At 58.3% G+C, this 25,571-nt stretch overlaps 2 protein-coding genes across 5 annotated transcripts in view; both read right to left on the bottom strand.

Moving 5' to 3' along the window:
* Positions 1–1,969: 1,969 nt before the first annotated feature.
* On the bottom strand, positions 1,970–9,558 carry SHKBP1 (SH3KBP1 binding protein 1). 3 transcript variants are annotated; one of them, XM_056796196.1, is made up of 18 exons: positions 9,016–9,551; positions 8,782–8,835; positions 8,602–8,647; positions 8,444–8,517; positions 8,282–8,340; positions 7,843–7,923; positions 7,334–7,495; positions 7,121–7,211; positions 6,559–6,749; positions 6,039–6,154; positions 5,430–5,517; positions 5,160–5,276; positions 4,751–4,921; positions 4,316–4,471; positions 3,699–3,795; positions 3,299–3,477; positions 2,620–2,737; positions 1,970–2,408 (listed from the first exon to the last, which is right to left on the bottom strand). In XM_056796196.1, the coding sequence occupies exons 1-18, from the start codon at positions 9,210–9,212 to the stop codon at positions 2,177–2,179; spliced, it is 2,229 nt and encodes a 742-aa protein (XP_056652174.1). In that variant the 5' UTR covers positions 9,213–9,551; the 3' UTR covers positions 1,970–2,176. The 3 variants fall into 3 exon arrangements, with proteins under 3 accessions (XP_056652174.1, XP_056652176.1, XP_056652175.1); XM_056796198.1 differs by lacking the exon at positions 8,282–8,340 and having other exon boundaries at positions 9,016–9,546; XM_056796197.1 differs by lacking the exons at positions 7,121–7,211; positions 8,282–8,340 and having other exon boundaries at positions 9,016–9,558.
* Positions 9,559–9,742: 184 nt separating this feature from the next.
* Positions 9,743–25,571, bottom strand: part of SPTBN4 (spectrin beta, non-erythrocytic 4) — a 59,835-nt gene continuing 44,006 nt past the window's right edge. For both annotated transcript variants that reach the window (XM_056796189.1, XM_056796190.1), the window contains 16 exons: positions 24,861–25,085; positions 24,129–24,218; positions 22,559–22,837; positions 21,983–22,113; positions 21,508–21,712; positions 20,615–20,995; positions 16,491–16,735; positions 16,191–16,329; positions 15,975–16,059; positions 15,319–15,515; positions 14,584–15,230; positions 13,744–13,831; positions 13,195–13,472; positions 12,207–12,380; positions 11,729–11,771; positions 9,743–10,875 (listed from right to left, as the gene is read on the bottom strand). In XM_056796189.1, coding sequence (XP_056652167.1) covers positions 10,714–10,875; positions 11,729–11,771; positions 12,207–12,380; positions 13,195–13,472; positions 13,744–13,831; positions 14,584–15,230; positions 15,319–15,515; positions 15,975–16,059; positions 16,191–16,329; positions 16,491–16,735; positions 20,615–20,995; positions 21,508–21,712; positions 21,983–22,113; positions 22,559–22,837; positions 24,129–24,218; positions 24,861–25,085 — 3,369 coding nt within the window. In that variant the 3' untranslated portion in view covers positions 9,743–10,713. The remainder of the gene's footprint in view (positions 10,876–11,728; positions 11,772–12,206; positions 12,381–13,194; positions 13,473–13,743; positions 13,832–14,583; positions 15,231–15,318; positions 15,516–15,974; positions 16,060–16,190; positions 16,330–16,490; positions 16,736–20,614; positions 20,996–21,507; positions 21,713–21,982; positions 22,114–22,558; positions 22,838–24,128; positions 24,219–24,860; positions 25,086–25,571) is intronic.

Raw genomic sequence — 25,571 nt, 5'->3', positions numbered from 1 at the left:
TTAAATATAATAGATATCTGGAAAGCCCCTATACACCTGCATGTAGTTAAAAGTAGATTTAAGCCTGAGCACACATATAATCCAAACATTGTTTCTGGTGGGACAATGGTTTAGAGAACATAAATATTCTGTAAAAGTCTTTCTTTAATACTCATCATACTATGGAGATAATCCTGCATTCCTGAGGAATTGTGTCACTGGGAACAAAAGTTCCACTGGGTATGCTCAAGCTGAAAAGACTTGGTTTTGGAAAGAGTATGGTTCTGGCAACAGATTGTGTCCACTGCCTAAGGACCAATTTAGCTAAATATGGTCGGGGTGATGTACATTAAATGAAAACCAGGCAAGTTAAATGTGGCCAAAATAAATGCTGATAGGAACATAGAGAAACAGGCCTAATATTACATTGCTAGAACAGCTGTGATTTTTTAAAAAATAAGATGAAAATATACATTATGAGTTATAAAGCTGTTCATGCTCATAAGCCACAGGTATCTCATTATTAGAGGTAGGTATTAAAGCCATTATTGAGAGGGCAAAAAGCTGTGTATGTATGAAAATATTTGCAGAAGCTTTGTTGTAAAAAAATAACTGGAAGTAACACATATGCTATGAATTGGAGAAACAGCTGAATAAATTGTAATATTTGAATGTAATGGATTGAATCATGGTATTAGAAAAGACAAATATTAGAATTATAAAGAAAATGAGGAAAACATATGAAGAGATGAAAATAAAATAATACATGCTATGATTACATTTAAAAAATCATAGCGGGGGCAGCTGGGTATCTCAGTGGATTGAGAGCCAGGTCTAGAGACGGTAGGTCCTAGGTTCAAATCTGGCGTCAGACACTTCCCAGCTGTATGACCCTGGGCAAGTCACTTGACCCCCATTGCCTAGCCCTTACCACTCTCCTCTGGTACAATACACAGTATTGACTCCAAGACGGAAGGTAAGGGATTAAAAAAAAATTATAGTCACAAAATCAAGAGAAAAAAGTATTCATATAAAAAAAATCCAGAGAGAACTCAAAAGCAAAGGATGTACATATTAGCACACGTGTAGAATTTCATATTTTTGTTTAATGGTAGAAAATGTGGAGTTTGTGGTTTTACACGTAATTTTTTATGCAGTTGTTTAGTTAAATGTTTGGTGGTGGTGGTTATGAAGTATATGATAAAATATATATACATATATTTATAAAAAATAAATTTCATCCTATTAAATTCAACCCTACAACCAAGCCTCTGATTGGAGGGTTGTCATCCCATGCAATCTCTTGCAGCACTGTGCCAGCTATGACTTTATCCACATGGAAGATCCCTGAGACACTCCACTAGAGACAGACCTGATTAACACTGACTAGGGTGACTGGTCCTCGGAGTCAGAGGGATCCCCATGACTGTATTTGCTCTAGTCCACATCACTTCTGGTCCCTACTTTGCTACAAAGCTAGGTAAACTTTCTATGGCATTTCCCTCATCTACGCACTTACTGCTCCTGTTTTCAAAGGAAATGAGGTTAGTGGAGGCCCGAGTTTTTCTCGAAACATACTGGCTTGCTGCAATCACCACTTCCTTTGGTTGGTATTTACTAACCATTCTCTTGTAATAACCACACATTCTAGAATGGTACGGTCAAAGTGCCTGACCTGTCATTTGCAAGCTCAACTCTCTTCCTTTTTTGGGGGAAAATTGGGACCTTTCTCCTGCTCTCTGGGGGATTTCAAAGAAGAAATGACAGAGGCCCATTCTTTCAGGCCTGCCTCAGGTGCCGTTCTAGCTTCTCATCACCCACAAATCCAGGCTGGATTCCTTGGCCTAGCATTCAAAGCTCCCACAGGCCAGACCTGACCTCCCCAGGAGCAGCTGTAGGGAAGATCGCTGGGGAACACAGCACGTTCAAGCTGAGGCAAGCAGTAGCTTAGAGCTCAAACCAGGGAGAAATGAGAGACAGGAGCCCTGGAGACAATAATGGGAATATTTTATTGGTGTAGTAGCGGGGACACAGCATGGCTTTGGCTTCTTATGGCAGGGTTGTAACAGTGTCAGCTCCATGGGAACCCCAGCCCTGCCGCCAGGGTGATGGAGAGAGGACAGGCGAATGCACAGACAGACGGGGACAGATGTTTGAAGGCACCTCACAAGACCTCCCTTAGGTAGGCCAGGCAGTTTCAGAAAGATGTCTCACTGAGCGGAGCTTTGGGAGTTAGTAGGGGACCCCCAGGGCCTGGGTGAGGCCTGGGGGCTGGGGTGGGGGGCCGTCGGGGTTCCGGCCCATTCCGGGCCAGCTCCTGACACCGTTCCACAAAGCTACCAGTCCCCCGCCTCCGGGCCTCTGGCTGGGGGGGAGGCAGACTGCCTCGACGACTGGGATTGGAATCCATGCTAGCCTCTGATTGGAGGCTGTGGGATTGGGGGTAGAAATGCAAGTCAGTAAAGACGTGGGAAATCACCTGTCCTCCCCCTGTTCCCTCTGTGATCAGAGATGAGACTCAATTAAGTACACACAACTCCTTGCCCTGGGAGCTATCCCCGTTGGAGTTCAGTGCAGGCACCCCTGAGAGCGCCTTCCATGCCCTTCCCCGTTCCCGTCCTCACAGCCCCTCCCAGATACCTGCAGATGGAAGTCCGGAGTGAAGGACTGGGGGCCCGGCTGCGTACTGTGGGCCCAGGAGGGGCCAGCTCACATTGTTCCAGTTGTCCCAACAACTCCTCCTCCGTCAGGCCGCCTGCTGCAGGGACAGGGACTGGGTCAGGGTCGGTGTAGAGGGCGACAGGGGGTTAGCAGAGCTGAGGGTCAGAGCTTGAAGGGATGGCAGAGATCCTCTAGGTCCATATTGGCAAATCTATGGCATGGGTGCTCTCTGTGGGCATGCAGTCTCCCGCCACAGTCATTGCTGGAAAGCTAGAGGGCCTCAGCCGGTGCTGCTCCCTGCCCCCTCTCCATGCACCTGAGGACATTCATCACATGCCCCGCCCCCCCCGCCCAGCAGCCCAATGAGAGCGCTTCCTCCCTCCCCCATCTGGGGGCGGGGGGGCACTGGGTCTGGGGAGGGGCACAGGCATGCAGTCTCTAAAAGGTTCACCATCCTTACTCTAGGCCAACCCTCTCATCCTCAACATGAGGAAATCAAAGCTGAGACAAGATGCCACGTGCCCAAGGTTTCACAGGTGGCACGACTAGAATCTGGACCTGCCTGACCAACACTTCCGTGTCCAGGACTCGGGGGGGAGGGAGGGAGAGCAGCCTGGGGGAGTCCCACCATGATGAGGGGAAGGGGCGGCAGGCCTACCTGGTGCCTGGCCCAGCCGGTCCATGGCTGTGGTAAGGTCCCACATGGCCAGGCTGCCATTGGCTTGGCCGGTGAGGAGGTAGCGTCGGGGCCGTGAGCCCAGCCTCCGGGAACCCTCACACTCGTGGACTGTGAAGGCCGTCGTGGGAGAGCCGTCTACAGAACGCACTGAGCACACCCTGGTCCGAGCGGAGGGGGCAGGGCTCGCTCTCTGTGGGACCCAGGAGCCAGACTGCCCCTCCCTGGACTCCCTCTCCTGGGCTCTCCCTGCTACTCCCTCTCACCCATTCACAGGCTCCCTTGGCCTAGAATGTGGTTTTTCCCAGTGCCATGGCCTGGGACTCAGGGGGAGCAGGGAAGGGGGATAAGGGGGCAGGGTAAGGGGCCACGGGAGCCTCACCGCTGGCCAGTGGATGACAACCGCACAAAAAGCTGGCTGGAGTTAGGCACCACCTTCTGGATAAAAACTTGCTGGTCGTCCCGTTCCCCATATGGGCCTGCACAAGACCCTGAGGGTCACTGCCAGTCTCTGAAGTGTCTAATCGGGACCCTCCAATGCCCATCCTCACTCCCCAAACTCTCCTTAGCATCAGTGGGGACCAGCCCCTCCTTGGAGGGATCAAACCATAGTCAGGGGATGAGGGACAGGACCTAGGATTTGGGGTAGAGGGAATCCCCCAGCTGAGGGGAAGAGAAGTTCAAATAAATGGGGGAAATGGCGGCCTCGTGGGACAAGGGACAGGGAGACAGAAGGATGGAAGGATCGGGAACAGAGAATCCTCCCATTTTGATATCTCTCATAGTCACAGAGGGGAAGGGCTAATGGGGAGGGGGCAGAGGATGAGGAGATGGAGGAACCAAAGGCAGGTAGAAGGATAAAGGATTGAGAGACAGAGGGATGGAGCAGTGGGGCAGGGACAGAGGGGTCAAAGGCTCTGAATGGAGCTGACCAAACAAGGCTGGGGGGTGGGAGGGGAGAATCATGAGCTGGGGCCCTGGGCAGGGGAGCTCAGTCACCAATGTCGTTGCCAGCACTACAGCCCCCGTGGCTGTCAGCTGCCTCCAGTGCGAGGATTTTGAAAGAGGCCAGAGGGGTAGAGCCTGGCTGGGTGGAGATCATGCCCCGGAAACGGGTCACCGACCAAGTCCGCACATGATTGTTATCGGCACAGACTAGAGAGAGAAGACAGGTCAATGGTGGGAGCAGCAGAGTGGAGACTGGAGAGCCCTTTCCCTTCACCCTTAGGCGTCTATGATCTGATCCCCTTCCCTGAGACTCCCCCAGGGGCCTGACTCCCTTCCCCGATCCCCCAAGGGCCTGACCTCCTTTTCTCACCCACCCTTAGGGACCTGATCCCCTTTCCTGAGGCCTCCTCTCTGGGCCTGTGGGCTTCAGACCATGGTCTAGTCTAAGCCTTGTCTGGCAGGGGGCAGAAGCTGAGCCCCCCATACCAGAAATGAGGTGCTTCTCAGACAGCATGATCTTGATAACAGGACTGCGGTGAACAGTGAAAGTCTGGAAAAGCTGGGGCCCCGAGCCTACGGTTTCTGGGTGCTGCACGATGACCCGAACCCCGCCAGAGCTGGTGCCATAGGCAATCTCTAACCAGTTGCCGCTATCACCTGGGGCCATGGGAGACATACAATGTCAGCGATGGGGAGGCCTGAGAATGGGGGGTGGGGGACAGAGAAATAGGGGAGATGGTGGGGGAAGAAGGGGCAGAGAAGGGGGATCAAGACAGAAAAAGGAGATGTGGGACGGGAAGGGACCAGCAGAGGGAGGAACAGAGGAGATGGGCAGAAGGGGCAGAGATGGGAGAAGAGTTTCAAAGAGAGGAGCCCAGGTCAGGGAGAAGCTTACTGGTCTTGGGTGTGAGATAGACACTCAGTGCGGTGACACCATCCTGGGCCGGGTCCCGGTACAGCTCGCTCACTAGCAGGTCATTGTCCTTCATCCGCAGGGGAAACTTCTGCACATCTGGGGGATGGAGGGGACAAGGGCTCTCAAGGAGAAGCCACTGCACCACCATTTCCCGCCAGAAACCCAGCTCTGGGAGGGCTCTGAGCACCCCAACAGCAGGCAGACGACTGAGGTGGTGGCCAGGGAAGGCAGAGGGGCCTGGGGCCTCACCTAGGTAGTAGATAGCGCCATTGTTACAGCCGAGCAGCAGGAAGGAGCCAGCAGCATCATAGCTGGTGATGGGCTGTACTTCCTGGACCTGGGCAAGAGAAGGGTAAGTGGGCATAGGGGGATGGGCAGGCAGGGAAGGGAAGGGGCAAGCTCTCCAGGCCCTGGGTAACCAATAGTAGGTCCTAAATAATCCTTCCTCCCCTCCCTTTTTGTCCACCCTTCCTCCCTCTCTCCCTTCCCTTCTTCCTTCTTTCTTTCCTTTTTTCCTTCCTTCCAAGGGACAACAGGATTTTAGAGATTGTCACATCCACAAGAGGAGACTGAGGACCATCCAGGTACTTTCTCCCCTTTTCTCGGGTGGTCTTCCATCCTCTGGGCCTTCTGCCCACTCCGTATTCTCCTCTTCTTTAGGGACGGTTGGGTTTCTCCCCTTTCCTCCCATCTTCCTCCAGTACCCCAGTGAGCTCTTCATTCTAGATCACTCTTGGCCCAGAGCCTTGGCTGAGAGGTTCCCTCCATTCTCCTCTCCCAGGGGCTGGCATAGAGCTGAGCACCCAGAGAGGGAGAATATGAAGGTCTGTCTCTGAGATGGTTTTCTGTCCTGCAAACCTGCCAATGCTTGGTGACTGCGTTCCAGACCCCGATGCGGCCTGTGGAGCTGGTAGCAATGAGCTGGTTTCCCACAAAGAACAGAGACTCAACAGGGACGCCCAGCTGGAAGACGCCTGGCCGACAGACAGATGGGGGAAAAGATGAGGGGACGGTGTGCTTATCAGTCTGAGGACTGCCTCCCTTTAAAGGCAACCCAGAGAAAGCAAGAGGGAGGAGACACGACAGGAATGAGGAGGCAGCGCAGGAAGTAGGGACCCCCCACCCCACTCAGTCCACCGGGAAGGTCAAGGAAGCCCATAACTTGGGTGTCTAAAGGCAAGGGTCAGGGACGGAGCAGCCAGAAAAGGCTTGGACTAGGGGAAGGGCCCTGGGAGGAGAAAAAGAACCTCCTGGGACAGGCTGGGCAAGGAATTGTAGGGAAGGATGAGGCAAAGGGCCCCGGAAGTGTGAGACAGGCCAAGGGAGCAGAGGGGTCAAGAGAGCGGAAGGGGCCTGGCTTGAGGCAGCTTGGCCTCACCAATCTCACTGCCATTGCCGTCAGCCTGGAGGGCCCAGAGCAGGATCTCGCTGCCGGCGGCTGCAGCCACCATCTTGTCATGCTCGCCCAGGGCGCCACCAGGAACACGGGCAGTCAGCGCCAGGCGCTCGATGGGCCAGTCCAGTCTTGGGCTAGAGAACACCAGCTGCCAACCCGACGTCTCCTTCAGCCTGGAGGGCGCCAAGAGTATCATTCCCACCCAGACTCACTTGTACCCGTGTCCACACACACAGACGTGCATTCTCTGTCTGTCTGTCTGTCTGGTTCATGACTCTGCTGTCTCTAGTCCCTCCCCCTCACTCCCCCTCCCTCCTTCCATACTGAGAGAGTCCATTATTTGCCTCCGTCTCTTGATACCTCCCAGGACGCCCCAGCTCCTTCATCACCCCCCTCAGCCCTCCCCGCCCTCCCCAGGGCTCCCACCTCCAGATGTCCTGACTCCCTGGATCTGACTGTTACCCCTAAACCTCCAACCTCCAGGCCTGACTTCCTTTCTGGCCATGCCCACCCCATCTCCGTCCTCCAGCCTCTGCAGTCACACCTATAGCACACCAGAAACTGCGTGTAGGCCACGGCAATCCAGTTGTGGTGACCACAGACCAGCCGCACCATGCCTGGTTCGTCTGGAGACCCTGCGGGGGGCACGAGGGGCTGAGAGGGAGCCCGCGGTCAGTGCCCAGCGCCCATGTGACTTAAGCGTGCGCGGGGATCTGTGGCACAGCGGCAGGGCCCTGGGGGCAGGAGTCAGAGGTACCTGAGGAGGGCACGGGCGCTTTGTCTTCGAGCAGCCTCCCCAGCAGCCCAGCATTGCCCAGGTTGGGGGGCATGGTGTGGCTGCGGCGCACGGGGGCCGGTCGGCCGCCCGACAGCTGTGGCCCTGCTAGGCTGTGCCGATTTCTCCGCTTTGCTGGGAAAACTAGAAAGTGAGGGGATGGCAGTGGTGGCTGTGAGTCCCCCATTATCTCCGGTTCAAAGACACCCTCCTCTGGCTGCCCCTTGGGCTGACCCTTCGGCCTGATGCCACCTTCGTGTCCTCTACAAATGGCCAAAGTGAGCTCCTCCCAGGAGGGCCTCATGGGAGCTGCCTCTCTCATCCCACCCAGGACTCCGATTCCCATCAGTACCCCTGGCACAGGACACAAGGGGCTGGAGGCACTGCCAGAAGCCATTTTTTGGTCTGTCCTTTACTTTCTAAACTGTTCCCCAGACCCATCCGTGGCTCCCATCTACCCAGGGAAGAGCGGAAACCCCCACAGGCCCCACCTGGGGGGGGCAAGTATCCGTTGAAAAGGACATTCCCACAGGATGACCGGTCCAGTTCCTCCCGGAGCTGCAAGCGTCGAACTAGGGAGGGATGGCAGACGTGGGAGGAGGAGGTGTCCTTCACAAAGGCTCCTGGGCTCACTCTGACCCACTGGATCCTTTTCTTCTGGAGTTTCTCCACACCCCCCACCCAAGCACATTATCTGAACCCCAAGTGCTCTCTCAGCCTGGGTAGCTCTTGCTTCCTAGTCTAACAGGGAGCTCCCCACTCCCCCAGGAAGAGTCTGGAAATCCCTGCCCTCCTCTAGCCCCGATACAGGGTAAGCCCCCTGGGGCTGTGCCTAGCCTTCTCTGCAGCAGTCCAGTGCCTGGCACAGTGGAGATGCTTTAGAAATGCCTGCTGAGGGGTGGGGCCGGGAGGGGGGGGGAGCCGACGTACCCAGAGGGGTGATCCCGTAGAACTGGGCTTCATGCAGGAGAAGGGAGCCGTTGACACCCCTGATGAGGCAGGGGCAGGTCAGGCCGAGGCAAGGGTCCCCTCCCCCCTCCCCCTGCTCTGCTGCGGGGCGGTGATGCCCAACCCTTTCCCCCAGGCGCCTACCTGGGGTCCAGCTCCTTGGTGCGCAGGAAGTTGAGGATGGGGGCAAAGACCGTGGGGTCCCTGTCGATAAAGATCTGGGGGAGATGGGAAGAGGAGCTCAGAGGGAGGACTATGTCCCCACGGCCCCTCCCCACTCCCAGCGGGCCCCTCGAACTCACGGCTCCAGTCTCATCCTTCAAGGTGGAAATCCTCCCGCTCAGGAGGCTGTGGGAGAGCAGAAAGGAGGGGGTGAGGGTCTGAGTGGGGGGTCCCCCGAGAGGGCAGAGCGGGGTGCGGGTAGGGGAGGTGGGGGTGCCAGGTCCCCGAGGGGGCATTCATTCCCTTGCGCCCCCAGTCACCTGGAGAAAAAGGAATCGGGGATCCAGGTGAGCGTCTGGCGGGAGGTGCTGAACCTGGGAAGAAGAGAGGAGGGGCATTAGCGAGGGGAGGGTCGCAGGGCTGGGGGTTGGGAGGGGCCCGCCAGGTCTCAGTCTCCTCCTCCGAGAAACGGGCGCAGAGAAGGGTGCGGGGCGCATGCCCGCCGGGACCTCCCACTCGGGAATGGGCCCTCCGGGGCCGGGGCTCGGACTTACCTCTTGCCTCCCACGTTCAGGTGAATGACTTCCCCGGGGGCGCTCCGATTCCGCCCCGGGTCCCCTGCGGCCCCCAGGCTCCCCGCCGGGGCCGTCGCCGCCATGGCTCCGGCCAAGCCGCGCCAGCTTCCGGGCCCTCCAGGCTCCGCCTCCATCCCCTTCGATTGGCCCGGCACCTCCCAGACACGACCGACCATTGGTCCGGGACCCCGCCCGTCCAGCCCGCAGCTTCCGCCTCTTAAAGGGCCGCGAGCCCCCAGGACACTGTCCGGTTCCCTACACTAAAGCTGCTCACTATTCCGGACCTCTCCTTCGGCTCGAGGGCTTAGCCCTTGCTTGGCCCGGGTTTCCAGAAAGAGCCCCCATGGCTTCGGGCAAGACCCTTGATCTCCGCAGGGGCCTCAGTTTGCTCCTCTGTAAAATGGGTGACAAGATGAGCACCACCTACCTCGTACGGCTATTGATGGGAAATGCCCGGAAAACTTTCTAGCTTCCAGAAAAGGTGCCACGACCCTAGGCCGTGCCCTCCTGAGCCGGGCCTGCTTAATTGGAGTCGGGAGCCTCTGAGCTCAGCACGGCAGGGGAGCTCGGGGTCCCACACGGCGGCGGGGGTGGTAGAGGGTGGGTGCAGGGCATGGGCGCGGGGCCAGATTCCCCCCTCCCCACACGGACCCCATCCCCCAGGCACCCCCGACCCAAAGAAACGGGGCAGCAATGGAGAAGCCGAGACTGGACAGAACAAGGGTTTATTAAAGGTGCATACAGTGCGCCGGGCTCTGCCGCCCTCCCCCTGCCCCTGGCCGGGCCCCTTCCTGAGGCTGGGGACGTGCCCAGCGGTGCCCAGCGTGGGGGGCGGGGAGAGCGGCGCCCAGCCGTGCAGTGACTGGCAGGCCTCAGGAGCTCCCCTTCCCACGCCTGGGGGGCGGGGCCTGAGACCCTCCCCCCAGTCTATGGAGAGAGGACCAATGGATGAAGAAGGCCGTGGAAGGATGGAGGCTGCAAACACAAACTGAGATCAAAAGGAACCAGATGGCGCTGAGCATCAGGAGGTGGGGGGTGGGGGCTCAGGCTCGGGGTCCCCTCTCCCCCCCTCCCCCAGCTGGGCCCAGAGGCAGAACAAGGCAGCTTTGGAAGTGAGGTAAAGGCAGAGGAGGGCACCCCCGCATCCCCCAGCACCCTGGGCTGGCTGCCCCATGGGGGTCCCTGCATTCCCGGGGGCCCCCACAGGCCTCTGTCTCCTGACACACTGGGCTCCCTGTCCCCTGAAAAACCATGGGGCGGGGAGAGATTTATTGCTCCCCCAGATCTGGCGGCCCCTCCCGGTAGGAAGGGCCAGGGGAAGGGAGGCTTGGCTCAGGTGGCTCTCCTCTCCCCTGCCCCCCTCTGACTCACTACTCCCCTTGTCCCCTCCCTCCCACCTCATTTATTGCATAAAAAAAAATGAAGCCCAAGGCCCTGGGGAAGGGGCAGGAACAGCGATATGGCTTGTGAGGGCAGGCCTCCCCAGCGAGGCCCCCACCCGTCCTGGGAGAGGACCCGACCTTCCTCCCACCGGCGGTTTCCAGGGGTCTCTGGGGCCACCGGGCAGGCCCAGGAGGCATCTCTCCATGTCCACAAAGGGAGAAAGACGAAGTGGCTCCGTGCCCAGGCAGGCAGAGGGGAGGAAGGTGGCTGGCGGGGAAGACAGCTGTGTGGTGGTCACTTCCTGCGGCCACTAGCTCTTCGAGGGCCCGGGCCTTCTGGCCTCGGGTTAGCCTCGTCCGTGGAGGATGTGGTGGGCAGAGTCTGGCTCCAACGGGAGATCTCCGCGTGCTCCGCCACCGAGCTTTCCATGGCCTGGAGCCAGCCCTTCATTTCCTCCTGGGAGGGGGGCAGGACCGTTTGGTGACGGAGGTGTAAAGGCTGGCGAGGAGGCCCTCACCCACTCCTACCCCTCCTGCCCATTTCCAGAGCCAAGAATCCTCCTCCATACATGGCTCCCGTCTGGGCACAAGGGCTACCCCTCGGCCCCAGGGCCCCCCCCTGCCCCAGGCCCCCCCCTCTGCCCCAGGGCCCCCCCTCTGCCCCAGGGCCCCATTTGCCAGAATGAAGATAAGATAACACTGGACCAATGGGTCCAGGCATGGCAAAAATGGGAGAGGGCGGAAGGGACAGGCATCTCATGACACTCAGTACCTAGACTTGCCATAGCCTTCTTACTGGCCTCCCTGCCTCCAGTCTTCCTGGCTGCCCAATGCACCTTGCCCTCCTCCAGCCCACAAATGCCAGCATCAGTTCCCTAATGCTCAAGCCCCACCGTATCATTCTTCTATTCTCCGTTTCAGAGGCTTCCTCTCACATGAGGGAAAAAATACTAACTCTCTAGCCTGGCATTCAAGGCCCTTCATAATGTGAAACCAGCCTCCTTTTCAGTCTTAGGTTCCTCCACCTTTGCTCTAGGCAAATTGTTTCCCAGCCTGGTCTTGCCCCATCCAGCCCATATGCATTCTTTATTATTATTTTTTGAACCCCATCTTCTCACATCTCAGTTCCAAGACAGAAGAGTGCTAGAGCTAAGCCATGGGAGCTAAGTGACTTGCCCAGGGGCCCACAGCTAGGAAGTGCCAGAGGCCACATTTGAACCCAGTTCTTCCTGACTCCTGGCCCAGCCCCCTTTCCGCTGTGCTGCCTCGCGGCCCCATCCTCCTACTCTTAAACAAAGGCTGTCTCTTACCTCATCTTTGGCCTGGAGAAGGAACTCGCTGCCATCATGGGTCCTGTAGGGAGGAATCCGGAGGCCAAAGTTTGGGGATGCCGGGGGATGTGGCCTTGGCAGGTCACCCACCACCCCAAACCAGGGCCTGGCAAAGCTGGCAGAACTGGGAGGGGCCCTCGGAGCTCATCCTGCGCACGCCCAGCCTTTAATGCCAAGCCCAAGAACCACCTTTCCATGAAGACTTCCTGGATTCCCCCAATGGGGCGCTGGATCTCCCAGCTCTGGCCACCGAGCATCATGGGCCACGCTAGCCCCTTTGCACCTGCTCCTCTGACTAGACTCCGAGCTTCCCGGGGGCAGGGCCAGACCTGAATCAGACGGTATCTTCCCCAAATCGGACTCCGTGGCCCCAAGGGGCAGGAAATACACAGCCGCTTTCCCAGGCACGCTTGGGCCTGAGTTCCGGCTGGACCCGGGGGCCCCGGCCTCCGCTTACTTGAGTTTGAAGACGTTCTTTTTCTTTTTGTAGTCACTGGCCACCTCGCAGATGGCATTGTGCAGGCTGAACAGGGGCTCCCCTCCGTGAGTGCCCCCCGATGACGGGCCCTTGGCATCTTTGTAGAATCCCAGGTCACCTTTGTTGAGCACACAGTACAAATTCATCCAGGACCTGAGAAGGGAAGGCACAGGGGAGGTCCCTGGTCTCGGGAGGCCCAGACCGGGCTCCTGGCCTCCCCGATGCCCGTCGCTCCAGACTCATCTTCCCCCGGGTCTGCCCTGGGAGCATTAGGATCCCGTGATGAGAAATGGGGAGGAGAAGGGAGTGGGGAATTGCATTTCCTCAGTCAGGAATCTCAGTTTCCCTTCCAGAACCACAGACAAGGAGAGTTGGAAGGGACCCTCAAAGGGCACCCTGCCACCATATTTTCCCCTCTCCGTGAATACTTGTAGGGATGGGCAGCTCATTCCCTTTCCTGGCTGCTCAGAATCACAGAATCTTGGAGGTGCGCTCTAAATGCACTGCAGCTCCCCAATAAGGAGGGGGTGAGACGGGGGGTGTCGGGGCCCGAGGTCCAGCCATCCCTGCTCCCCCGGCCCAAAGGGCTTAGATTCATGACTTGGAGAACATGGGTGAGGGGATGAAGAGACAGGAGGCAGGGCCGTGATGCTTTGAGGACTAGGACTAAAATTTGACCCCATTGTTGTTTGAGGGTTTTCTTGGCAGAGATGCTGGAATGGTCTACCACATCCCTCCTCCAGCTCGTTTGATGGGTGAAGACCCAGGCCAACTAGGGGAAGTGACTTGCCCAGGGTCACACAGCTAGGGCGCATCTGAAGCTGAATTTTCAACTCAGGATTCCCACTCGCCCTTGGGGGAGTCAGGGGCCAGGAGAAGCACCCGCCCTCCTTGGGGGGCAACGTCTGCCCATTCAGATGGCAGGACTCAGGCTGTCCGGAGGGCCCCATCCCTGCCCCTGGCGCACCTGTTAGAAGCCTTGCGGTTGGGCCCTTCCAGCTCTCTCTTGCGGAGCAAGAAGCCTTCACGCTGCACTGTGTGGCTGGGTGGCGGGGGTGGTGGGGCGCTGGTGCCCTGGGCAGGGGCAGATCGAGACCTCCTCCCGGCGCCACCTCCTTCACCACTGGGATCCCGGGGCCGAGGACGCCGCCGGGGCTTGGGCCGGTCGCGGGCGCGGGGCCGGTCAGGTCGGGGCATCCGCTCAGGGAATGAGGGTGGGAGCTCCCGGGACTGGGGGATCGAGGGCTGGGGGAGCAAAGGAAGCCTTGTGGGCTTTAGAGTTCTCCCCATCCCCACTCAGTCATCTGGGGAAACTGAGGCCCGGAGAGGGGAAGAGGCTCAGGTTGGGGGGGTCACTTTGACCAAAGCCAAATGTCCCAACTCCCAGGCCAGGGGGCTTCCCAGCCAGGGGGAAGGGGGCAAGAGAGAGGGTGGGCTGTTGGGGAGACAGGGGTGGCCTCTGGAGCCTGGGCATTGTGGGTAGTGACCCCGAGGCCTCCCTGGCCGCCGCATTTACCCCAACGGTGGCAGTGGCATTGGCTGAAGGCCCCGGGCTTGACTCCTTCTCCTGGAGCTGCTCGACAATGTCAGCCAGGGTGGCCTTCCTGTAGGAGAGGAGAAGGGGGACCGCTGAGCTCCAGCCTCCTGCTCCCGGGTCACCTGGCCCCCCCGGCTCAGCTTTCCGGGGCCCCTGCGGGAGGCTCCCCCCCAAAGCGACTTGCGTCCTCCTCTTGGCTCCCTCCTCTCTCGCCCAGTGCCCGGCCTCCCCTACGCTGCTATCTCGTATCTCAATGTGTCCATGTTGTTTCCCCTGACAACAATGTGAGCTCTTTGTGTCCCCGATGGCCCTGCTCATAGGCTGAAAGACCCAAACCTCCCTTCTGTAACAGCTCGCGTCCAAAGGGCAAACGGGGTTCAGTGACTTGCCCAGGGTCACCCCGCTAGAAGTGTCTGAGGCCACATTGGCCCCCAGGACCTCCGGCCCCGGGCCTGGGGCTCAGCTGCCCCTGCCCCCCCCCCCAGGCTTTTAAGGGATGCCTGGAACCTCGGACCCAGTGCTGGGGGAGGCTGAAAGAAAACGTGTCCAGGGAGGCCAGCTGAGGGCGGGCTGAGGCGAGGCGGAGCAGGGACTCCTGAGCCCCAGCTCTCAGCTGCCTGGCGCTCCCCGTGTACCCGAGGAACCCCAAAGCAGAGGTCGGAGTAGAAGCTATCTATACCGGCCCTCTTGTTCTTCAGATGAGGAAACTGAGGCCCAAGAGGTGCCCCTCCTGGAAGTGGCGGCTGCAGAGTTCTATTTCCTTTGGGCACGATTCTTCGGGGGAGGCCCAGGCCTTCCCCCTCCCGGCGTCCTACTCACCCCCTGGCAGGGTCCGTCCGGGGAGTCTCCTGCTCGCTGGATTCCTGGCGTTCCAGCCTCCTCTCTCTGCGCTCCCTGCGCCTTTCCTGCTGCTCGTAGCGGCCCAGGGTGAGGCTGGCCACGGGGTTGAGCTCTGCCTCGACGGACTCCTGCCTCTCCGGATGCCTCTCTACCCTCCGCCGGGGCAGCTCCTCCAGCTCGGCAGACACCTGCCGCTCGGGCCGGCCCCGCTCCACCGTGACCTCCACCGGGGCCGCCCCTCGGGTCTCGAGCCTCTCCCTCCGAGGTCCAGGGGCCTCCTCGGCCCCAGCCCCGACCCCGGGCCCGGTCCCCAGCCCGAGGGCAGGCAGTGCTTCTCCTAGGCCCTCGTGGAGCCGGTCCAGCCGGGGCTGTAGCCTCTCGGGCTTCAGTTCCTGCCGGACGTAGGCCACCCTGGCTCGGCCCTCAGCCAGGGGGGAGTCCAGTCGGCCAGGCACAGCCAGGGGCTCCGGGCTTCTCCTGCCCAGTGGATCCAGGGCACGCTCATAGGGTCCAGGCCGCAGCAGCGGGGCCGCTTTGGCCGCGAGCTCTGTGGGGTCCCCAAAGATCTTGCGCCCCAGGAGGGGGGTGGGGGGCTGCTTGCTCTGCTCAGCCTTCAGTTTCTCTATCTGGGGAAGGAAGAGGGAGGCTGTCAGGCCATCCTGCCCGGGGACACTGCTGAGGGGGAGGCGAGGAGGACTGGAGGAGGAGGCTGACCGTGGTGAGGCGCCGGAGGGAGCTGAAGCGCTCTTCCCAGGCCGCAGCCGCCTTGCGGAAGGCCTCGTGCCGCCGGATCAGCTGCTCCACTTCGTCCACGCTGCTGCCCAGCTCCCGGCTCTGGAGCAGGGGCTCCTGGGCATTCAGCCAGGCGTCGGCCACCACGGCCTCCTGCGCAAACTGGTGGACCTCCAGCACTGAGGGGGCGTGGGGCAGGCCGGAGAGAGGGAGGGAGGGATGGGGGGCTCACTTCCGGCCCTGCCCCATCCCACCCCACAGGGGGTGAGATGGAGGCTTCCAGGTGCCCAAGCCGCTCCATCCTCCCTCGCCGCTCTCCCCTGGATACGAGGGCCTGCCAGTCCTCCCAGGGGGCACTGGGAGAAGAGGCCCAGGGCTTGCCCCATCCGTAGTATGGCTGGGGCCTCCCCTCCTCTCACCGTGGCCCATGCCCAGGCACCCCCCGAAGCCGCAGGCCTCTGTTTCCCCCCAGTCATTGGGGCGCCCCCCACCAGAAGAGTATCCTGTTCAGCTCACACGGTGACCCCTTTTTTACCCACCCCCGAATACCTCCCCCCATCACCACCGGCTTGGGCTCTGCCTCCAGCTCTCCCAGCGTGGAGCAGACATGCACAGGGGAGCCTCCGAGGCCCACTCACTCTGCTGCAGCCACTCCCAGTGCTGGTCCCACTTATCCGTCATCGCCTCCTTCCGAGTCACTAGCTTGTCCAGCTGGGCCTGGATCTGCAGGGGTTGTGGGGGGGAGTCGAGGGGGAAGAGTCAGGGGAGGGAGCGAGGCCCCCAGAACTCCCCGCGCGCCCCAAACCCTGGTGCGGTAGTGGGGGGTCCCCCTCGCCCCCCCGGCCCCTCCCCACCTCATCTGCCATGGGGCTCTTGCTCAGCAGCAGCGAACGGCCCAGCTCCAGGCAGGAGGCCAGCTCCGGGCCACGGGCCTCGATTTCGGTCTTCAGGCCCTGGTGATAGTTCATTAGCACCTCCACTGAGGACACGTCCCTGGGGACAAAGAGGGGCTCAGGAAAGAGCAGCCAATTCCCACTGGATGGGAGGAAAACTTGGGCCAAGCTGGGCTGCCTCGAGGCTCCTCCCACGGGCTGGTGAGGGCAGGCCAGGCCAGGACCGCTCTGACCCCCGCGGCCCTCAGCACAGGCCCATACCTGGGTTTGTCCGTGGCCCCGATCTGGCCCACGATGCCTTCCATCCAGGTCAGCAGGTCCCGGGCCTGGCTGTGGAAGCGCAGGGCATCTGCCGTGGAGCTGACGTGCAGCCGGGCATCCTCACAGGCGGCCAGCAGCTCCCTCCAGCCTTGGAGAACCTCTTGCTCGCGGCCCGCAATGGCCTCGGCATGTTCCCCGGCGTACACGGTCCGAAGCTGCGCGGCCCCCTCCTGGAGCTGCCGTACCTGGCAAGAGGACGGCGGGGAGAGTGCTGGGTGAGGACCTTCCTCCAAGCAGCCCTCCTGGCCTCTGTGTCTGCTCCCACGGTTCAGTCATGTCAGTCGTGTCCCACTCTCTGTGACCCCATTTGGGTTTTCTTGGCAAAGATACCGGAACGGTTTGCCATTTCCTTCTCCGGCTCATTTGACAGAGGAGGAAACTGAGGCCAATACGGTGAAGTGACTTGTTCAGGGTCACACAGCTAAGAAGGGTCTGAGGCTGGATTTAGACTTAGGAAGACGAGTCTTCCTGGCTTCAGACCCAGCATTCTGGGCATAGGGCATCACCTAGCTGCCCCTTCACATGGGATATGAGGGGAGAAAGCAGTGCATTTGGTGTCTGAGGCCAGCGCTAGGCAAACAGGATTACGTGACTTGCTCAGGGTCACGTAGCTAGGAAGTTTCTGAGGCCAATTTGAGCTCAGCTGTCCGTCCTTTGGGTGCTCCTGACTCCAGGCTGGTGCTCTATCCACCGAGCCACCCAGCTGTCCCTTCACATGGAATGTGGAAAAGAGCAGTGGGCTTGGTGTCAGAGGAGGCCCGGCTCTCAATAGCGCTTCTAATGCTTTACTAGCGATGAAAACCCCGCAAATCTCTGGGCCTCAGTTTCCTTTTCTCTAAGATGCAGATAACACCACCCACTTCATAACGTGAGGGGCTGTTGTAAGGATTAAGAAAAAACAACGATGACACACTTTGCCCGAATTTTAAAGTACTGCATAAGTGGTGTTATTATTACTACTCCTTAGAGAAGGACATGGCAAATCACTCCAGGATCTTCCCCAAGAAAGCCCCAAATGGCGACACGAAGTGTGAGCCACAGCTGAAAATGACGGAACAATGGCAATAGAGTCCTTGTTCCTGGAAAGTTTTCTCTCTCCATTTTAAAGCCTTTAACTGCAAAAGTCCTGGTGCCAACAGTGGATAAAACATTGGGCCTAGAGTAAGAGAGACCTGAGTTCCAATCCTGACTCAGACACTTATCAGCTATATGACCCTAGGCAAGTCACAACCTACCCTTCCAGTTTTCTTATGCCTTACTCCCTGAAACATCCTCTTTGATCCAGTGGCACTGGACTCTTGGCTGTTCCACGAACAAGATTCTGTATTTCTCTATGAGTCTCTGTCTCTTCTTCCTTCCCCTCTTCTCGCCTTTCTTCCCTCCTTTCCTTTCCTTACTTCTTTTCTCTCTCTTTATATATCTGTCTCTTCTTCCTTCCCTCCCTCTAGCCCTTCTTCCCTCCTTTCCTTCCTTCCTCTCTCTTCATATATCTGTCTTTTCTTCCTTCCCTCTCTCTTGCCCTTCTTCCCTCCTTTCCTTCCTCCCTTCCATTCTTCCTTCCTTTTCCCTTCCTTCCTTCCATCCTTCCTCTCTCTTTATATATCTCTGCCTCTTTCCTTCCCTCCCTCTTACCCCTCTTCCCTCCTTTCCTTCCTCCCTCCCTCTCTCTTTATATATGTCTTTTCTTCCTTCCCTCTCTCTTGCCCTTCTTCCCTCCTTTCCTTCCTTCCTTCCATTCTTCCTTCCTTTTTCCTTCCTTCTTCCTTTCCCCCTTCCTTCCTTCCATCCTTCCTCTCTATATATCTCTGCCCTTCTTCCTTCCTTTCCTTCCTTCCTTCCTCCCTCTCTCTTTATATATCTGTCTTTTCTTCCTTCCCTCCCTCTTGCTTTTCTTTCCTTCCTCCCTCCCTCCCTCCCTCCCTCCCTCCTGTCTTCCATTCTTCCTTCCTTTTTCCTTCCTTCTTCCTTTCCCCCTTCCTCTTCCTCCCTCCCTTCCTTCCTCTCTTTATTTATCTTTGCCTCTTCTTCCTTCCTGCCCTTCTTCCCTCCTTTCCTTCCTTCCTTCCTCCCTCTCTCTTTATATATCTGTCTTTTCTTCCTTCCCTCTCTCTTGCCCTTCTTCCCTCCTTTCCTTCCTTCCTCCCTCCTTCCTTCCATTCTTCCTTCCTTTTTCCTTCCTTCTTCCTCTCCCCCTTCCTTCCTTCCATCCTTCCTCTCTATATATCTCTGCCTCTTCTTCCTTCCTTCCCTCTTGCCCTTCTTCCTTCCTTTCCTTCCTTCCTTCCTCCCTCTCTATATATCTGTCTTTTCTTCCTTCCCTCCCTCTTGCTTTTCTTTCCTTCCTCCCTCCCTCCCTCCTGTCTTCCATTCTTCCTTCCTTTTTCCTTCCTTCTTCCTTTCCCCCTTCCTCTTCCTCCCTCCCTTCCTTCCTCTCTCTTTATTTATCTTTGCCTCTTCTTCCTTCCTGCCCTTCTTCCCTCCTTTCCTTCCTTCCTTCCTCCCTCTCTCTTTATATATCTGTCTTTTCTTCCTTCCCTCCCTCTTGCCTTTCTTTCCTTCCTTCCTCCCTCCCTCCTGTCTTCCATTCTTCCTTCCTTTTTCCTTCCTTCTTCCTTTCCCCCTTCCTCCTCCTCCCTCCCTTCCTTCCTTCCATCCTTCCTCTCTCTTTATCTTTGCCTCTTCTTCCCTTCTTTCCTTCCTTCCTTCCTCCCTCTCTCTTTATATATCTGTCTTTTCTTCCTTCCCTCCCTCTTGCCTTTCTTTCCTTCCTTCCTCCCTCCCTCCTTTCTTCCATTCTTCCTTCCTTCTTCCTTTCCCCTTTCCTTCCTCCCTCCCTCCCTCCCTCCCTCCCTCCCTCCCTTCTTTCCTTCCTTCCTTCCTTCCTTCCTTCCTTCCTTCCATCCTTCCTCTCTCTTTATATATCTCTGCCTCTTCTTCCTTCCCTCCCTCTTGTCCCTCTTCCTTCCTTTCCTTCTTTCCTTCCTTTGCCTTCACCAACCCTTCTTAATTCTAGTGTCTTCCCTCTGTTGATTATTTCCTACTTATCCTGCACATGACTTGCTTTGGATGTTTGTAGACTGTAAGCATCTTGAAAGCAAGGACTATCTTTTGTCTCTTTTTGTATCCATAGCACTTAGTGGGCACTTAATGAGCTGGTGGATTGACTTAACTTCCACCTGCCTCGGTTTCCTCATCTGTAAAACAGGGATAACCACAGCCTCTTCCCCATAGGTAGACAATGTTTGTAAATCAGTGTTAGCCGTTGTTCTCGCCATCGGCATCGGTGTCTAAGGCTTGGCTCCGTGTTGATCACATAGTGTGCTGTGTGTGTACACAGTGACCTGAGTTTGGGCCTCAGCCCTCTGCCAGCCTAGGACGTCCACAAGGGCATCTGAGCTGGGCACCTCTCCGAGGGCTTGGCATCGTCCTCCGCACCCTAGCAGAACTGAATGTCCGGGGCCCCGGAAACAGACAAATGCCTTCTCCCCTCCTGTTGGCTGAAACAAGGCTGGGACTCTTCTCGGGGAGCTCTACTCGGTAACTAGGGGAGATGCTGACGTGGCAAAGTTCCCAGGCGTCCCTGAGCGGGTTCCCTCGAGGAGCTCCCCCCGGCCTGGCCAGGGAGGGCCCCAGTGGGTACAACTCAGAAGGGCTCCTGGGCAATCCCTCTTCTTCAGCCTCGACTTACGGCCTCTTCCCTGGGGCTGCAGCCACTCTAAACGGCAGCTCTGGGGCCCTGAAGGCCCCACCCAGGGGGCTCCGAGGCATTTCTGTCCAGGTTTGGGGTTCTCTGAGGCTTGTTTACCAGCCTCTGATCAGGCTGTCTGGATATCTCCAAATGGGGCCACAGGATAGAGAGCTGGGGGCTGGGGGGCACCCTGGAGAGCAACTAGCCCAAGCCTCCTCCCTTTATCTCTTTTAAGCCCTTACCTTCTGTGCATATTGCTTCCAAGGCGGCAGAGTGGTCAGGGCTGGGCAATGAAGGTTAAATGACTTGCTCAAGGCCCCTCAGCTAAGAAGGGTCCGAGGTCAAATTTGAACCCAAGCCTGTCCGGGCGCCTCACCTGGGACACGAGCAGCTGCAGGTCGTGCTCAAAGGCCCTCAGTGCCCGCTGCATGCTGCCCGCATTGGACCTGGGCTCTGGCGGCGCAGTCAGCCGGGGCAGCCTCCTCCGCTTCTCTTCGATCTGGCTCTGAAGCTCCCGGGCATCACTGAAGAACTTGTGGAGCTCCCGAGAGGCGGCCAGGAGCTGGGCCCGCGTGCCCATGAGCTCCAGCAGCTCGGCCCAGGCCTCGTTGAGCCCGTCCTTCCACTCGGCCATGGTGGCCGCGGCCGTGTGCCCGCACTCGATCAGCTCGTCCACCATCTGGTTGACGGCGGCCAGCCGCTCCCGCCCGGCATTCCCCGTCTCGCTGGCAAACTCTGTGAATTTTTCTTGCAGGACCTGGGGGTGGAGGCGGACCCCTTCTGGCTCTAAAAGTGCCCTCTCCAGGCCCCCAGCGTGGATGCGGGCAGAGGCAGGCGCGCTCTGAGCCCTGTCTGACTCGGCGTCTCCTCCCAGCCCGACACCCTCCGGGGGAACCTGTCGCCATCGTCATTCTCTCAGGGGGGCATCCACGGCTTAGCGGATTCCTCGAATGCCCCCTCTTAGCTCCAAGAGGGAAGGGGGGGCAAACCCTCGTGTCGGGGTCCCGCCACCCACCTGCCCACTCTACCTCCCCTTGCCTCAAATGGCGCCTGCTCATTCTCCTCCTCTGCCTCTTCAAAAGTGACGCTTGTGAGCGGCTCCGCGGGTGGAGCCAGGCCCAGATCCGGCCTCGGACACTTCCCAGCTGGGTGACCCTGGGCAAGTCACTTACCCCCCTTGCCTAGCCCAGCCCTTCTGTCTTAGAGCGCAAGGCAGGGTTTAAGAGGAAGTTCTGGCCATCAGATTCCCGGCCAGCCCTCCTCGCTTACCGTGACGTGCTCAAAGTCCTGCCCCAGCTCCGGCGAGCCGGCCACCACCTCCTTCTCGGCGATCCAGTGCTCCAGCTCGTCCACCTGGCGACTCAGCTGATAGAGCCAGTACTGCTGTTCCAGGCGTGCCCGGCGCTCCTCGCCCAGCTCCTTCAGGGCCACGTACAGGCGGTCCACCTGGGACTGGCGCCGGCTGATCTGCTCGCTGCAGAGGCCGGGCAGGGGGGTCAAGAGAGCTGGGGGACCCCTGGGAGAAACCCCTCTACAGAGGGGGGAACTGGGCCCCCCCAGGGCCTGCGGAGTTCGCGGCTGAGCTGGGATTTTAATGCAGCTGTTCCCGACTCCCTGGTCACGGCCCTGGGCTTTGCCCAGGATGGAAGGTGCTCTTCATCCCCCTTAGAGCGGGACCCCCGGGCCAGGGCTGGGGGTCTCCCCAGGGGCCGACCCACGACCCCGGGCAGACGGCGCTGCCCACCTGTCCGGGTGCCCCAGCTCCAGCAGCGAGCGGCACTGGCGGGAGAGCTGGGCGATGCTCTCCTCGTAGTTCTCGACGCTCTGTTCCAACAGCAGGTGCTTCTTCAGAAGCTGGAGCGTGCTCTGCTCATCCTGTGGGGACAGGGAGCGCTGGCTGGCCGGCCGGCTGGGGACGGGCACCGTCCCTGTGGGCCCCCCGCAGGAGAGAGGGCCCGGAGAGCAGGGAAGGGTCCGGAGCCATCTGCTCCAACCCCCTCGTTTGACAAAGGAGGAAACCGAGGCACAGACTCATAGCATGGGAGGTCCAGAGTTGGAAAGAACCATGGAGACAACCGAGTCCAACCCGCCCTCGCCGGACAGAGCAGGACGCTTAGGGGCAAAGAGGACAATGGCCTTGTCCAGGGGCGTGACGTGGGGAAGTATCCGGGCCGGGATTCGAACCCGAATCTCCCTGTACTCTTCCCTCTCTCCCTCCCGGCTTTCGGTGGGCATAAAAGGGCTGGTCTCCCCCCACCATTCCCGGGTTCGGGGCCCGGAGGCTCCCTTCCCTCTGGCCACCCCGGATTCCCAGGCGAACCTTGCCAGTCTCTTCACTCATCAGCAGCACTTCCTGCTCCCCCAGCCAGGCCTCCACCTCGGACATATCAAAGTAATACTGCTCCACCTGGAAGGCGGCATCCAGCCTCTGCTGCCTCCCCTCGGCCTCCTCCTGCAGGGAGCTCCACAGGCCCTGCAGCCGCTCCAGGCCCTGGCTCACCACCTCGGCCTCCGGGCTGCGCAGGGAGGCCAGGGCCCCAGCCCGCTCCAGAACCTCTTCCACTCGGCCTCGGTGCCCCTGGATCTCCCTCCGGAGGCTCTGGCAAGAGAGGGAGGCCACGTGAAAACCCGAGCCCGGCTCTGCTCTCGGCCCCAGCGATGGAGCATCCTCTTTCCAGGGGGGGAAACCGAGGCCAGAGGAGAAATCGAGGATGAGAGGACTGAAAACGAGCAGAGGCCTTAAAGGTCACCATCAGAAACACCTCTCTGTTACTAAAGGAGGGGAAAGCGAGGTCCCCAAAGGAGTGGCCCAAAGCCACACAGCCTTGTCCTCCAGCCCAGGCCCTCTTCCTTTAAATCCAGCCTACCCAAAGAGGACCTCCTCCAGGAAGTCTTCCCCCTTCCACACCCCTCTGAGGCGCTCATGTCAAGAAACTTCATGGCCTGAGCCTCAGTTGTCTCGCCTCTAAAATGGGAACGGGAGACGTAAAGTCCCCGCAATAGTGACCTCCAACAATTGTGGCTGAGCTCTTCTTTTTGCTGCTGTTGTTAACATTCGGCTGCGGGGTGGACTGTGGTTAGATGCCAGGATGGGTCAGGCTTGTGGTCCACAAGAGAACCACCGCCAGCCCCCACAATTCCTCCGGGCTAATGCAGGAGGGCCCTGCCTGGAACAAGGGGAGGAGGAGACCAAGTAACCCCCATCTGGGCACCCTAGCACCAGGCCGGTGGCACAGGACCCTCCGGTTATCATTGCATAGCAATATGGACTTAGAGCTTGGAGTCCTCTGGTCCAACTGTCCCATCTTTATAGATATGAAAACTGAGGCACCACGCACAAGGCTGGGATTGTTAAGAGCTCATCTGATTCCAAACCCAGAACAATCGACTTTCCACTGAATCCTGATGACTCCTCTTTTACAGAAGGGGAAACTGAGGCACCAAGCAATGAAGCAAACTGCCGTGGGGTAATACTGGGATTCTAACAGTTCTTCAGACTCTAAATCCGGTGGTAGTCCATGATGCCTCTTCTAGTTTACAAAAGGGAAGACGGATATATGGAGAGAGGCTGCACGGTGAGTTGGGGACACAGTTAGGTTCTTGTCCCTGCTGGCCCCCCCAACCCTCAATGATCCTGTCATCACAGCGCTGTCAAACACACAGCCTATGGGCAGCATGCTAACGTTCCTGAGTGCAGCCATGTTTGGGGGAAATTCTTAACAAATTAAATCAAATCAAATAGGATGTAGATAAAGTTAGTCTGTGGTTTTCTAGGATCCTTATGTACAGTCTGGTGGCCTCCCCATCTGGGTGAGTTTGACACCCCTCTTGCCCTCCTCATCAGTCATCACTGAGCCGCCCCCCCTGCTCTTCCCAGACCCCTTCCCCACCTGGTTTTTCTTAATCAGCTGCTGCACAGATTGCAAGCTGTTCCCCCTGTCCGTCTGAGTCGCCAAAGGCAGTCGTTCCTGGACCCATGCCTGGTATGAGACGAAGGAAGAGGGGTAAGGAAGGCAGGACCTGGTGGCCACATTCCCCACTTCCCTTACCTTGCTGAAGCCCCGAGCTGGAAGGGGCGAATCCCCCCGAGACCTGAGCTCAGAGGACCCCCCAACGGGTCAAACCTCTACTTGAAGACCTCCACGAACAGAGAGTCTGCCAGCTCCTAAGGCAGCCGATTCCATTGCACTTTGGGGCAGGCTCTAACCCCTAGGCAGGTCTTCCTTTCCCCAATCTCAAATCTATCTCTTTGTCCTGTGCTTCCAGTTCTACCCACTGAGGCCAAGTCCACGTGACAGCTCTTCAGATACACAGTGACCCCATCAGGGCTCTTTCTAAAGCGTGTTGGCCACAACTGGACACTGAGGCCAACAAGGATAAGTGACTTGCCCAGAGTCACACAGCTAGTGTCTGAGTCATGATTTGAACTCTGAAAGAGGAGCCCAGAGCTCTGTGCACTGTGCCTCTCTTATTACAGTAAAGAATAGTGTTGAGCTTTTTTGGAGGTTGCCAGGCCACTGCATTGAGCTCCAAGTCTGTTATTCCCCAGTCTTGTAACATGCATGCTATGATGATGCTGCCCCTCCCTCCCTGGAGACCCCTCTCATCCCCAGGCCACTTACAATCTCATCCTCCAGATCATGGGCTACTTGGTGGAGCTCCTTGGAGGCCAGCAGAAGGCGCCGCCGCTCCTTCAGGGGCTCGATGAGGCGCACAATGCGTGTGCCCACTGCTGTCTGCCGCTCCCCTACCAGTTCCTTGCTTGCCGGTTCCAGGGGTAAGGCTGCGGTCTGGGCCTGAAGCTCCCCCACTTCCCGGCACCACTCTTCCACCTGAGACTCCATGGTCTGTGGGCAGATAGAGGAGAGAATAATTCCGTGGAGGAGAGGAATCAGGAGAGATCCATTACAGGATTCTTGATCCAGAGCATGGAGGGACCCAAGACGTCATTGAGTCTGCCCGTCTTTTTAGGTGAGTTTGAACCCAGGACCTCCTTCCTTCCTTCCTTCCTTCCTTCCTTCCTTCCTTCCTTCCTTCCTTCCTTCCTTCCTTCCTTCCTTCCTTCCTTCCTTCCTTCCTTCCTTCCTTCCTTTCTCTTTTCCCCTTACCTTCTGTCTCTGTATCAATTCTAAGATTAACAAGGACTAAGCAATCAGGGCCGAGTGATTTGCCCAAGGTCATACAGTTAGGAAGTGTCTGAGGTTAGATTTGAACCCAGATCCTCCAGACTCCAGGCTTGGCACTATCCATTGTGCTACCTAGCTGCCCCTAGTTTATGCTGTTTCTACTGGTCCAAGCTGCCTCCTCCAGGACATACCCTTTTGGTCCCAGGA

The sequence above is a fragment of the Monodelphis domestica genome, chromosome 4 (genome assembly GCF_027887165.1).
Source record: "Monodelphis domestica isolate mMonDom1 chromosome 4, mMonDom1.pri, whole genome shotgun sequence".
NCBI lineage: Eukaryota > Metazoa > Chordata > Mammalia > Didelphimorphia > Didelphidae > Monodelphis > Monodelphis domestica.
Note: the sequence above shows the minus strand (reverse complement) of the source record. Positions and strands in the feature narration are given on the sequence as shown.

Bases quoted from the DNA above. Each gene is read 5' to 3' on its own strand.
- SHKBP1 (XM_056796196.1), bottom strand. From the start codon at position 9,212: ATGGTCGGTCGTGTCTGGGAGGTGCCGGGCCAATCGAAGGGGATGGAG. The intron at 8,341-8,443 runs GTAGGCGCCTGG...CTGCCTCATCAG, and splicing joins ACCAAGGAGCTGGACCCCAG to GGGTGTCAACGGCTCCCTTC. The intron at 5,277-5,429 runs GTGAGGCCCCAG...TCCATCCCCCAG, and splicing joins TGGCGCTATCTACTACCTAG to ATGTGCAGAAGTTTCCCCTG.